At 37.6% G+C, this 13,983-nt stretch overlaps 1 protein-coding gene across 3 annotated transcripts in view; it reads right to left on the bottom strand.

The window, feature by feature from the left end:
* The window catches only part of LOC150085121 (RNA-binding protein FUS-like), a 290,717-nt gene that overhangs the window by 96,700 nt on the left and 180,034 nt on the right, over positions 1-13,983 (bottom strand). For all 3 annotated transcript variants that reach the window (XM_090373038.1, XM_090373039.1, XM_090373037.1), the window contains one exon: positions 177-283. In XM_090373038.1, the coding sequence (XP_090229164.1) occupies positions 177-283 (107 nt within the window). The remainder of the gene's footprint in view (positions 1-176; positions 284-13,983) is intronic.

The following is a 13,983-nucleotide window of genomic DNA, read 5'->3' on the forward strand; positions in this document are numbered from 1 at the left end:
TTCAATCAAATTTGCGAGTGCTGCATAAGCATTTAGGGAAATTCCAACTTACATAGAGTTCCATGGAACGCAACCCTTACATAAGTCGGGGAGTCGCTGTAATAAAAAAAAATAAATAAAAAGAAATAATTACATTTTATAACATTCGTCTAACAGAGAAGCTTATAAATGCAAACCTTGATAACTCCAATTGATCCAAAATGGTCAGCCAACTGAGTCTCTTCTATATCTTCTGGAAGTCCAGAAACAAAAATAGTATCTAGCATCTGTTCACCTCCCATACCTGAAAGAATTTAATAATAATGAAGGAAAAAAAAAAAAAAGGAAATAATACATTTCTTACAGTCAGAATAAAAACTACAGAATAAAGTACTCTCTCTGATAGTTTATTTAATAACCACAGTAAGAAAAGCTTGCCAGAAATTCAAGGAAAATGGGTGCAAGCACTACCACTTTCTGTGAGTGTCTTTCTGCTATAGCTTTATTCAATACAATAAATACAAATGAAGTAAATGAGTATGAACCGCTACAAGAAAGAAATGTGTATGACTTGCTATTAAGGCTGACACCATTTGTTACACACAGAAAACAGCAGATGATTAGATCTGTTTTGTAACTTTGCTATAAAAATTATACATTACTTATACAATTATACAACCCTACACTATTTTATACCCCATAAATTGGAATTTCGACATGCCTTGTATAATAATTATCATCCGGGGGGGGGGGGGGGGGGTTAAACAAATCACACCTACTCTACCACCTGGGGAACAGCAACCCAAAATTAACTTACACACTTGGTGGAGCTGAACTAAAGTCAGTAGTGGAAGAAAGGGACTTGGGAGTTATGATATAGTCAGACATGAATTTCTCCGAGCATCATAGATAGGTTGCAAGGAAGGCCCGTGGTGTCTTATCAATGATTTATCAAACATTTCTAGTAGAGATAAGGACGTCATAATCCCATTATATAAGGCTATTGTTAGAGCACACTTGGAATATTGTGTTCAGATATAGAGACAGCACCTAAAATAAAGACATCAAGCTTCTTGAAAGGGTCCAAAGATGGTTAACTTGCCTGGTGACATTGGCAAAAGTGCATCCATACAAGGAGAGACTTCAAATATGTCCGTTGCACAGCTTGGAAACTAGGCACCTTAGAGGAGACTTGAAGTGTATAAGGCTCTGAGAAGCAAAAGTAAAATGAAGGATGAAATTTTCACGGTTATAAATGATTCTAGAAACTAGTGCCCATAAATTAAAGTTACGGTGGGGGGAGAGTTTAGAATGGATTGTACTAAGTTTTATTTTAGCCAGTGAGTTATAAATTACTGACATGGGTGGTTGAGGCTGGTAGTTTGGAGAAATTCAAAGGTCAGCTGGATAGTTATGCACCGGAGGAGGGAAATGCATAGGTTGTCTATTTCTTTTTCTTTTATTTTATTACTAGCAGTACCCATTGCAAAAATTTCGTAATTTGTAGCAGTTTTTCTCTAGCTGTCCAAAAGAAATGTAGTCTGTGTTTTGTCATGAGCAGTACGCATTGAATCCTTTCTCATTCTTTGTATCTGAGGAAACATAAATTTTATTTTGTTTCAATATCTTTCCAATTATTTAAAATGTGCATGTTGAGTAACAATTTCACATGTACAAAATGTAGTACAATCTTTATAATACTTCTTTGAAACAACTTTTTTTATATTCTTGTGCCCTTCTGGTAGCCTTATCTTAACATGCTGGAATGATCTTACCAGAGAAATCGCTACACATATTTGGCCGTGACTAAATACAGGGCTAGTAAGCAAAATTCGGACTCTATCAAACATTGGAAACGTTTGATAGAGTCCGAATTTTGGCTTTTATATATAGCCAGCTGAATAGGAAACTGCCATCTCTTAAATGAGAATGGCAAAGTCGAATTGGATGGAGTCAAATCTACATGCACTAAGGCTGTCTTTGTCTTAGCGCATTTGGTAAAATTTAGTTATTGGCAGCAGTTTTTATTGCCTGATATTTTCCCGAAAATTTTTGGATAATTCATTGTCTTCTAAAAAACTCACCTTTCACTTTAAAATCTCGGTCAAACTTTCATTATTAGTGTTTCGTTTCTTGTAGATGCTTCTACTGTACAGGACCTCTTCAGTATCCAACAAATATCAGCCCTCATGCTACAACTCCCCTGGTACCTCATCTCCACGTGTTTAATGTCCTGTTTAAACCTCTCACCCTGATCTTCACTTACACTTCCAAATGCAAAAGTGTAAAAATGTACCCTGACAATCATGTTGCGGCCCAACTTCTCGAAGTTTGCCAACATATTTTCAACTGTAGTCTCATAGTCCGGATCTTTACTGTTCTCTAAAAAATTCTCAATTTGATTGGATGATATGATGTAGTCACAAAAGAATTGGATGCTTTGATATTATATATTTGGATCTTAGAAAGGCTTTTGATACTGTTGCACATGGAAGACTGCTGCACAAATTGGAGCAGTGTGGCACTGGTGGCAAATTGTTGCTACGGATAAAGGGATGGTTGAGTGGCAGAAGACAGAGAGTGGTAATTAATGGACACTGCTCATTGTGGGCTAATGTTGTTAGTGAAGTCCCTCAGGGTTCAGTGTTGGGTCCATTGTTGTTTTCTGTATTTATAAATAATACTGATGATGGTATATCAAGCTTAAATGTCCAAGTTTGCATACGATACAAAGGTTGACAGGGTTGTTAAGAACGCTACCAACACTATGCTGCTGCAACAGGATCTGGAAAAGTTGAGTAGATGGCTGAGAGGTGCCAAATGAAGTTTAACATTCACAAATGTAAAGTACTACATATGGGAAACAGCAACCCCAGAGCAATGTATCAACTCTGTGGTACTACAGTGACAGTGGTAGAGAATGAAAAAGGACCTGGGGTAATATGTGCAGACAGATATGAAGTTCTCTGAGCAGTAAAGATGGGCTGCAAGAGTAGCTCACGGTGTCTTATCAATGATATACAGGAAATTTTCTAGCAGGGATAGGGAGGTGATTATTCCCTTGTATAAGGAAATGGTCAGGCTGCATCTTGAGTACTGTATACAGGTCTGGAGGCCTCATTTCAAGAAGGTAGAGCTGCTGGAACGAGTACAGAGAAGGGCAACAAGGTTAGTGAACGGAACAAAGGGTTGCTCTTACGAAGAAAGGCTTAAGTTTTGCAAATTACAGTGTCTGGAGACTAGGCACCGGCGAAGTGATCTGATAGAGGTGTACAAAGCCTTCAATGGTTTGAGCATGCTCAATGCTGATGGGATACTGCTTCTTGCTCAGAATAATCACTTGAGAGGGCATAAATTCAAATTGAGGAAAGACAGATGTAGGATAGATGTGAGGAAATTTGCCTTTAGCCAACAGGTAGTTGGTTGGTGGAACAGACTTCTATCCTTTGTTGTGAAAGTTGATAGCCTAAATAAATTTAAGGCTCAGCTAGACAGGTATTTCAAAAGAACGGAGGGGTGAAGTGGAAGGGTTTTTTTTGTTTTTTTTTTGGCTGATGCTGCATAAGATTGCTTTCTTGCATCATATCAACTAATGCTAATGCCTCTACTAATGCTAATGCTAAATTTGAATCCATGCCCTCTCAGGCGACAGCTCCAAGCAAGAGGAAGAATCCCATCAGCACTGGGCACACTCAAACCATTCAAGGCTTCATACACCTCAATCAGATCACCTCGCAGGTGCCTAGTCTCCAAACACTGTAATCTGCAAAAATTAAGCCTTTCTAACCTTGTTGCCTCTGTACTCGTTCCAAAAGCTCTACATCCTTCTCAAAATGAGGCCTCCAGACCTGTATATGGTACTCAAGGTGTGGCCTGACCATTGCCTTATACAAGGGGATAATCACCTCCTTATCCCTGCTAGAAAAATTCCTATATCATTAACAAGACACCGTGAGCTACTCTTACAGCTCGTCTGCACTGCTCAGAGAACTTCATATCTGCCTGCATAATTATCCCAGGTCCTTTTCATTCTCTACCACTGTCACTGTAGTACCACAGAGTTGATACATTGCTCTGGGGTTACTGCTTCCCATATGTAGTACTTTACATTTGTCAATGTTATTTGTCAAACTTCATTTGCCACTTCTCAGCCCATCTGCTCAACTTTTCTGGATCTGTTGCAGCAGCAAAAATACTGTCATTAACTCTGCCAATCTTCATATCTTCTGCAAACTTGGACATTAAGTCTGATATACCATCATCAATATCATTTATAAATACAGAAACAACAATGGACCCAACACTGAACCATGAGGAACTCCACTAATAACATTAATCCACAAAGAGCAGTGTCCATTTATTACCACTCTCTATCTTCTCCCACTCAACCATCCCTTTATCCATAGCAGCAATCTGCTTCCAATGCTGCACTGCTCCAATTTGTGCAGCAGTCATCCACGTGCAACAGTATCAAAAGCCTTTCTATGTTCCAAATATATGATCTCAAAGTTATTCCCTGAATCCAGTTCCTTTGTGACCACATAATAGTATCCAATCAAATTGGTCAGACAAGACTTCCCCTTAACAAACCCATGCTGTGTCCGAGCTATAACTGAAGTCTCATCTAGATGATCCTATATGCTTCTTTAACCAGTGCCTCCATTAATTTCCCTGGAACAGAAGTTAAACTAACAGGTCTATAATTACTTGTGTCACCCTTTGATCCTCCTTTGTGAATTGGGGTTACATTTGCACATCTCCAGTCCATGGGTACCTTCCCTGAGTCCAAGGAAACTCATAATTATGGATAAGGGTTTGCTTACTTCCTTTGCTGCCTCCTTTAATATAACTGGACAGATCCCATCCTCCCCCAGTGCCTTTCTTATGTTTATCATCAACAATTTCTCCTCCACTTTCCTCTCAGTTATTACAAAATCATCTTCAGATATTACAAAATCAAAGTGTTTTTTTCTTTGGCTGATGCTGCATAAGCTTGCTTTCTTGCATCGTATGCCTCTACTAATGCTAAAGTTTCTGGTGCCCCTTGAACATTGGCACCCGGGTTAAGTTCACCCCTTCCACCCTCGAGACCGCTCTCCTCTGATCCCCACAACAGTAGTTAAGTTGCTTGAGAGAGGGAGAGAGAGAGAGAGAGAGAGAGAGAGAGAGAGAGAGAGAGAGAGAGAGAGAGAGAGAGAGAGAGAGAAAGAATGGAAAAAAAAAACTTGAAGGTTAATTAAGCACACATAAACCAGAACTCCATGACCAAAGTAGCCCACGAGCCAAAAAACAGCCATCCGTTATAGCATCCATCAATAGCTTCCACATTTTGACTTGTGAACGTATAAATTAACAGAAGTTTCGGAAATAGATGCTCAACGTAATATACTTTTACTATCTGCTATTTTAAAATTTATTTTTTTCCTCGGTCGTTATAAAGGCGGTTCAGGAATTGGTGTATGCTCATGAACGGCGATTGAAAATCATTGCTCTACCTTGATTTTACTTTCAGTGCTTTATCTGATTTGGTGCTATTTTGACGAATGACTAATCCCTAAGGGTAAAATGTATTTACTAGTGTCACAGTTTTGTAGCAAAAACCATTACAAGAACCACAATCAGGTCAATTCCATGCTGCTCATCTGTCCTATTCGCAGCCATAATAAAAGACCATGATTTGGTGTTGGATTTTGCTGGCATGGCAAGACAGTATTTAGAAATTATAGCAGCTACTGTAATGGATAATCTGGTATGTTGTTGTTTGGTTTTTAGGAGCATTAGCAACTAAGGTCATATTGCTCCAGGGATATGTGGTGGTCATTCCCTGAACTTTCCGCATCCTCCGTAATTGGTGGGCATGGGCTCGAACCCCGGTCTAATCAAGAAGCGTGTGCTATGCACTGCTGCTCCTGCCGACCTGGTTACTGAGATGCCGATAATCTGGTATGTTGGATATCAGATCTTAAGTTAAAGATATCTATTAGTAAAACTCTAATGATGTTATGTAAAGGTATATTAGATGTGGGAAGGCCCCAGAGGGTATTATTTGAAGGGAAATAAATCCCAATGGGTAAGACAACAAAACATCTTGGAATAATAATTGACAGTAAGTTGACCCTTTTTTGTACTTAGAGTATCTAGGTGAAAAAATTAAACTTTTCCTTGTCTATTATTAGGATTAGTATTAGGATGTGCAGTATTTCTGCCTATTATTGTGTATGGAGCTAATGTTTGGTATCCAAGCTTAGTCACTAAAATTCAGACAGAAATTAATGTTTATACAAATAAAAATTATACTATCGTTGTTAAAATGTGTAGAACTGTTTCCACTAATGCAGCTTAGGTTATATCTGGTTGCATGCCACTAGATCTTTATGCTGTTTACAGAGTTTGTTACTTTTTGAGAAAAGGGGTTGAACTTACTTTTATGGGTATTACTAATAATTTAGATATTACTAAGTCTAAGGCTAAGAAATTGGTAATCACTGGTTTGATGGATCAGCGGCAAACAAGATGGTGCAATAGTGAGACTGGTCAGGTTACCCATCTGTGATAAGGGAAAAAAAAAAAAAAAAAAAACACCTGGTTGTTTCCAGAAATGGAAACCTCATATTTTATGACTGGACATGGATCATTTAATTATAAGCTGCATTATTTTGGGTTAAAACCTGACCTGTTTTGCTAGTGTATGTGTGTTGAAATCTGGGATCATATATTGTATGATTGCATTAGTTATGAGCAATACAGACAAAATTTAAGAAATACTATTGTTGAGGTAAGTCCTAGTAATGAAATATTATACTTTGCAAATAGAAGGTATTTTAATGACTTGCAATATTTGCAAGATTGGTGTGCAGTAAAATTTCTGCAGTAAGGCTTTCTGTGCAGTAAAATTTATTTTTATTTATTTATTTATTTTTTTTTTTGCTGGCCTGCAGTTTCAGTGTAACTAAACAGTGGGATATTATGAATTCCCACTTTGGATTTATATTCCAGGGGATATGACTTTTTTTTTTTTTTTGTTGGCTCTCAATTGTGATCTGCATGCTGAGTAAGGCCATATTGCTCCGGTATATGCGGTGGTCATTCTCTGACCTTTCCGCATCCTCCATATTTGGTGGTGACCGGCTCGAACCCCGGTCTAAACAAGAAGCGTATGTTACACTGCTGCTCCTTCCCACCTGGCTACGGAGATGCCGGGAAAGACAAGGCATAGATACCCCATATATTATGATTTTGAAGAAAATATATGAGAGTGCTACCTCATTTATTACAAAGACAGTACGAAATTTAAAATTGAGAAAGAGTTCGACAAGGAGACACAATATCTCCTAAGCTGTTTGCTGCTGCCCTTGAGGAAGCTTTCAGAAGATTAGACTGGTCGCAGAAAGGAGTCAATGTGAACGGAGAGTACCTAAACCATTTAAGATTTGCATGACATTGTGGTCATAAGCTACGATCCCAGACAATTAGAGGAAAATCTTAAGCAGTTATGCACAGTTAGTAAGGATTTTGAACTAAAGATGAATATGGCTAAAACAAAAGTAATGATGAACAAGTATGTCCCAGAAAGGGAAATGATTGACGGAGCAGTAATTGAAAAAGTGGAGTCATGTACTTATCTGGGACAAGTTATTAGCTGTAATAATGATAAATGGCTGGAAGTCAAGAGAAGAATAAATTTTGGATGGATAGCATTCAGAAAATATAGTCACATACTGAAGAGCAATATCCCAGTTTGTCTGAAACGTAAAATAATGAACAAATGTATACTCCCCACCATGTCTATGAAAGTGAAACTTGGGTACTCACCAAAAGAATGGAAGAGAAGCTGAGAACTACACAGCAAAGAATGGAACTAATTATATTGGGAATCAGACTGTTAGATAAGAAGAGAAACACATGGATTAGGCAGCAAACTCAAGTAAAGGACATTCTTATCAAAACTAAAGAACTAAAATGGTCTTGGGCAGGACACATAGCTCGGAGACATGATGACAGATGGACTAAGAAAATAACAGAATGGTACCCAAGAGGAGCTAGAAGAAAACCTGGAAGACAAAGGCGAAGATGGATAGATGAAATTCATGAGTTTGTGGGTAGTAAATGGATGGCCAGTGCTCAAAACAGAAGGAACTGGAAAGTTGCTGGAGAGGCCTTCATCTTGGAGTAGATTGAAAATGGCTGCTGATGATGATGATGATAGTCTTGGATACCTCATTTAGGATAGACATGGGCCTGTCAGAAAATGCACAGAGAAGAGTAACAAGTCTGTTAAAGGGACAAAGGTATAATAATATTCACCACAGACTTTTGCTTCAACAGTGAAACTGGCGAAAAGTAAAAAGAAAAAAAGTAGATAAGAAATTACAAATTTTATGCTTTCCTCTTCCTATACGTAACTATCAAGTTGACCTTTGAATTGTTCAAACTGTCAGCCTCAAATACATGTGAGGGTAACTATTTCTAAGAATCAACAACTTGCTGGCCAAACGAAAACTTCTTACAATCTAATCTAAACGTCACCCCTGTAATTTGAATTTATGGCCCCTAGTTTTGGAATGCTTTATAACAGTGAAAATTCCACCTTCATTCTTTTTACTAATCCCTCTTAGAGCTTTATAAACCACAATCAGGTCACCTTTGAGGTGCCTGGCTGCCAAACTCGATAGCACACATAATCGGACTCTCCCCTATACAACTGTCCTTTTGCCGATCTCACCATTCCAGTTGCCCCCTCTTTGGACTCTTTCAAGAAGCTCAAAGTCATTTTTTTTTTCCCTTTTTTTTTTTTTTCTCAGATGAGTTCTCCATACCTGAACACAGTCCTAACAAGACTTGGTATTAGTAATGGCAAATGATGCAAGAAAGCAAGCTAATGCAGCAAAAAAAAAAAAAAAAAAAAATCACCTATCCAGTAATTTTTACAATCTGCAGTAGTTTTTGGCTAGTTTTTCCTTGAGTTTGTTCAGACTATCCACTTCCAACAACTGAACGAAGCTTGTTCCAGCAATCAATCACACATTGGCTGAAGGCACACTTCTGCACGTCTATTCTGCAACAATTCTTCTTCAATTTGAATTTAAGTTCCCTCATCTATATAGTCTGAGCATGAAAAGAATATTACCAGAATAAATACACCCTACACCCTTATTTGTAGCTGTTCCAGCAGCTCTAGATGACCTTTTCTAAATTGAGGCCTCCATACATGTATGCAACTCAAGATGTGGCCCAACCATTGCCCTATATGAAATGGGATAATCACCTCATCACTGCTGGCAAAATTCCTGTACATCATCATTGATAAAACCCAATGACCTGTACTAACAGCTTGCCTGCACTGCTCGAAGAAATTCATATCTGAGTGGATAATTACTTCCAGGTCCTTTTTATTTTCCACTAGTCTGAGTGCATTATCACACAGTTGGTATGTTACTCTGGGATTACTGATACCATATGCAGCAACTTACATTTACCATTTCTCAGCCATTCCCCTAATTTTTCTAGATCTTGTTGCAATAGTATACCTTCATTGTTGTCTTTAACCACCTGCCAACCACTGGATCGTCTGCAAAGATGATTAAACATTAAGCCTGATATATCCTCATCAGTAACATTAATAAATACAGAAACCAACAATGGGTCCAGCACTGAACCATGTGGAACACCACTAACAACATTAATCCATGAACAGCAGCACCCACTGATAACCACTCTCTGTCTTCTCCCACTCGACCAGACCTTTATCCATAGCAGTAACATGCCCATAATGACACACTGCTCCAATTAGTACAGCAGTATTTTATGTGCGAGTATTAAAATATTCCCTGAAATCCAAGTATATGATATCAAAGTCTGTACTTGTTAACAGGAGAGACTGCTTCTATAGGGATGGGATACACTTAAAGAGAAAGGGTGCAAGAATATTTGCTGATGCTATCGAGGCAGTGTTAGGTGGGTCGGAAAACTCCTAGCTTGTTGGGGGGGATACAAGGACTAATAGATTAACAGTAGCCACTGGCAGAGGTGAAAGTAATTCTTGTACTGCTTCTATTGGAATGAGCAGCAGCCTGGAAAACAAGATGCAGGGTATTTCAGAGACTGCTGGGAGTCATTGCAGTACATGTGTTTACTTGTACTGCTGGGAGCCATTGCAGTACAAGTAAACACATGGGTTGTGTTAGGGTAACTAAGAAAAAGAACAGGTGCATGTATACTTGCATGTACACCAATGTTAGGAGTTTGGGTAAATAAATTTGATGAATTTGAGGTATTGTTCAGAACATCAAAGGCAGATATTGTTGGGATATCAGAAACGTGGTGTCACACAGATATAAGGAATGCAGAGCTGGAATTTGGGGAGTACAATGTGTACAGGAAGGATAGACAAGATGTGGCCCAACATCTTGATAGACAAGATAGGAAGGGAGGAGGGGTTATACTATTAGTTAAGAAACACAAAATCCAAGGAAGTGAAGCCAGTCGACATCACTGGACAGTGCAGTGTAGGGTCAGTCTGGTGTGACATAAGCATTGGGAGATCAAACTTGAGTAGGAGTGTGTTATAGGCCTAATGACTCTGATGAGTATAATAAGGAACTGTACAGGGAAATAGAGTGGGCCAGTAAATCGTAGTCTTAAGAGTGTAATAATCTCTCAGAGATTATTACACTCTTAAAGATATGATGCCTTGTTGCATTTAATTTTACTTAAGTATGTAATATATGTACCTACATAATATGATTGTGTACATAGACAGCACTGTGTGAAATACAAGCACAAGGTATTGTGAAAATAAGAAACAACTTGATATTAAATGTAATGTTTATTAGAAATTTCAAACAAATCTTTCAAAAACATATCAAGAATATGGGTTGCTAGGGGAAAAATAACTCGTAATTGAAGTTTGTTTCTTCTTTTTTTTTTTTTTTTATTGAGCTCCTTTTGGGCTTCCCTGTAAGGCAAGAGTAATTGTTATACGTCTTGCTTAAATTTGATGCTTCTTTCCTAATTAGGATCCGTTTCTGCCACCTTTTCTGAAAGTTGTATGGAGAGGCTCAAGATTTCCTTTAATGATTTGTTATTTAATTCCAGTCTAATATCAAGACCTCCCTCCTCGGGATCATTTTGGTTCTCATTTGACCTTATCACTAATTCATCTGCATGAATCTCAATAAAGTTCCTGAATGCCTGTTGCATCGATGTTTTCCAGGGACCTCCTTCTATTCCCTGTGTGATTGCTGCAATATTGGCAACCAGTTCATTGACACTGGAGATTGTTTTGGCAACAACCACTCCTGGCCAAAATTTTCGCCAATACGTGTTAATTGCAGATGCTCTTATCTCATCAACTGATACTGTGATGCTGATCAGGCAATTGGTGATGTTATAATTTTTCCAACTTTGACTTTCAGTTAAGTCTGACTCCCTTTCCATTTTTTCAATAAGCCAGTAAAAGTTCTCCTAACATAGTGGGACTTAAACCGCAGCAATTTCACCTTGGTCTAGCGGTCGTAAAAGTGATGTAGTGTTGGGTGGCAAAAATAAAATTTCAACATTTGGCTGCTCAAATGCTAAACTGCTTGGATGTCCTGGCATGCTATCAATAAGAAGCAGAACTTTGAAAGGCAAAGATTTTGAAGCTAAGTAACTTTCCACCTCCCATACAAAGCTATCATTAAACCACCCTCTAAAAAGTGTAGTTATTACCCAGGCTTTTTTATTGGATTTCCAACGAACTGGAAGATGTTCTTTACTCTTTAAAATATATAGATTCTGCAATTTATACATGAGCATCGGTTTGATCATATGTCCACTAGCATTTGCACTAACAAAACAAAGAGTAATCCTATCTTTGGAAGCTTTGAATCCAGGAGTAGATTTTTCATTTTGTGTAAAGTATGTTCTGGCTGGCATTCTTTTCCAAAACAACTCAGTTTCATCTGCATTGAACACCTGTTCAGGAACATATCCTTTATCCATAATTAATTTTTTTAAATTCAGTTTTGGTTTTTTTTCTTTTCTTTTTTCGGACTGGATTAAAATTCAGAATTTTAATTCAGTCGGAAACTTTCTGCAGCAACGAAATCCACTGATGCAGACTCGCCTGCAAGTTTCACATTATGAAAGCTATATCGATTTTTAAACCTTTCAAACTAGCCTTTACTAGCTAAAAAACTTATCCTGCCAGTGCTATTACCAGCTTCATTACAGTGTCGATAAAGGTGTTTTGCCTTTTCAAGAATGATGAGTGAACTTAATGGAATTTTATTTTGAGTTCGGTCTTCTATCCACAGATTTAAACCCTTTTCCAATTTTTCTAATTTAACATCACAAGTTACAGAGCAAATTTTTGAAACAATTAGCACATTTTCACGGGCACTAAGGCAGATTTTTTCTTCCGATTTCTTGATTGATTGTACCGCTGCCTCGTTGATTTTATAATGTTTTGCCATTGACACAACACTTTCACCATTAGAAAATTTGTCTAATAACTCAATTTTACTCACTAACGTCATCACCTTCTTTGATCTTTTCACAATTCCCTTGTTATTCATAGCCATATTTTTGTAGGGGTTAGAAAAGAAAACTTGTCCGCAATAAAGTCACTTTCTTTTAACAGCTAACATACTGCAAAAATGGTAGATTTTTTACTTTCGTAAGCATGTTAAAAGCAAACAACGAAATCTTCCATGACAAGCACATAACACATATGAACAAGCATTAGTGGGAAACATCCGTGCTTGTGATTGTGTCACTCCTTGCCCCCCCCCCCCCCCACTAAGTGCTGTTTTGACAAGGCAAGATGATTTTAGCCACACCCATATTTATGGCAGAAAATGTTCAGGGAACTTTAAAATTCACTTTTTTTTTTGTTTCATTTTACATTAAACCAGCAGCCACAAATACAGTTACTGTGAATAGCAAGAGTTTACAGTATCTGTGTTTCTGCTGAAGCCACATATTTGTAAGCTTGCTTGCTTTCTTCCTTGCTTCATTTTGCAAATACTAATGTATTAGGTTCAGATATGGGAGATCAAACAGTACCACATTAATTTTCTCCTATGAAACTACAAGATTTGTAACAGAAGATGCCAATGCAGATGCAATGGTGCTTATATAAGCCACGCTGTGTATGAGTGCAAAAACTCCACACATAAGACGTGTCTGTTTGCCAAGGTCACCTGCTATTACAATGTTGCTATCTAAGAATATCACAACCATGATTTTGTGATGCAGGCAGCTGGGATTTTTTCTCACTCAGCAAACTATATCGTAAGGTTCTAGCTGTAGAATACATTCAGCAGATTTTCAATACCAAAGCAAAAAGGATCTAATCTTGCTACTTGCATCTATAATAACACAAACACCTCATAAGAAATACAAATAATGTTATAATCCCTAGCACTGTTGTTGTGAAGGATATACTGTATGTCACCATATATGTATAATAATTTATTATACATATACACTTTCCGGTTCGAAAATACAAGCTCTTGCATCACAGAGCTGCACAAGTTTTAATATTAAAGTAGTTGTAGGTTACAATCTTTTTTTTTTTATTAAGGCTATCATTATTTTGAGATAACAGACGAGGAGAAAAAGAAGCATGTACTGGAACTTAGGATCAAGTGTGAGTTCTGCAGACCTTTCAGGACCAAGATATTGACAAGGAATACAAAACTTTTCTGAAAGTGATAAAGCGAAAGAAACCTATAGGTAAAAAGATATTAAAAAAAAAAAAAAAAAAAAACGGAAAAAAATTAGTGAAGAAACACTCGCCATGATGAACCGAAGACAACAAATGAAGAGCAAGATAAACACTGACAAGGACAAAATTGAGTATACTGAGTTATGCAAAGCCATTAGACAGAGACTCAGAGGACATAAGAAGATTTAACACAAGAAAAGTAGAACAAGCATTAAGGGAAAACAAAGGACTTAAATCAGCAGTCATGGGCAGTGATACAGAAAGACAAATGATACTGAATCTGAAGCATAGTG

The sequence above is a fragment of the Mastigoproctus giganteus genome, chromosome 5 (assembly GCF_048544385.1).
Source record: "Mastigoproctus giganteus isolate SK-2022 chromosome 5, ASM4854438v1, whole genome shotgun sequence".
Lineage (NCBI taxonomy): Eukaryota > Metazoa > Arthropoda > Arachnida > Uropygi > Thelyphonidae > Mastigoproctus > Mastigoproctus giganteus.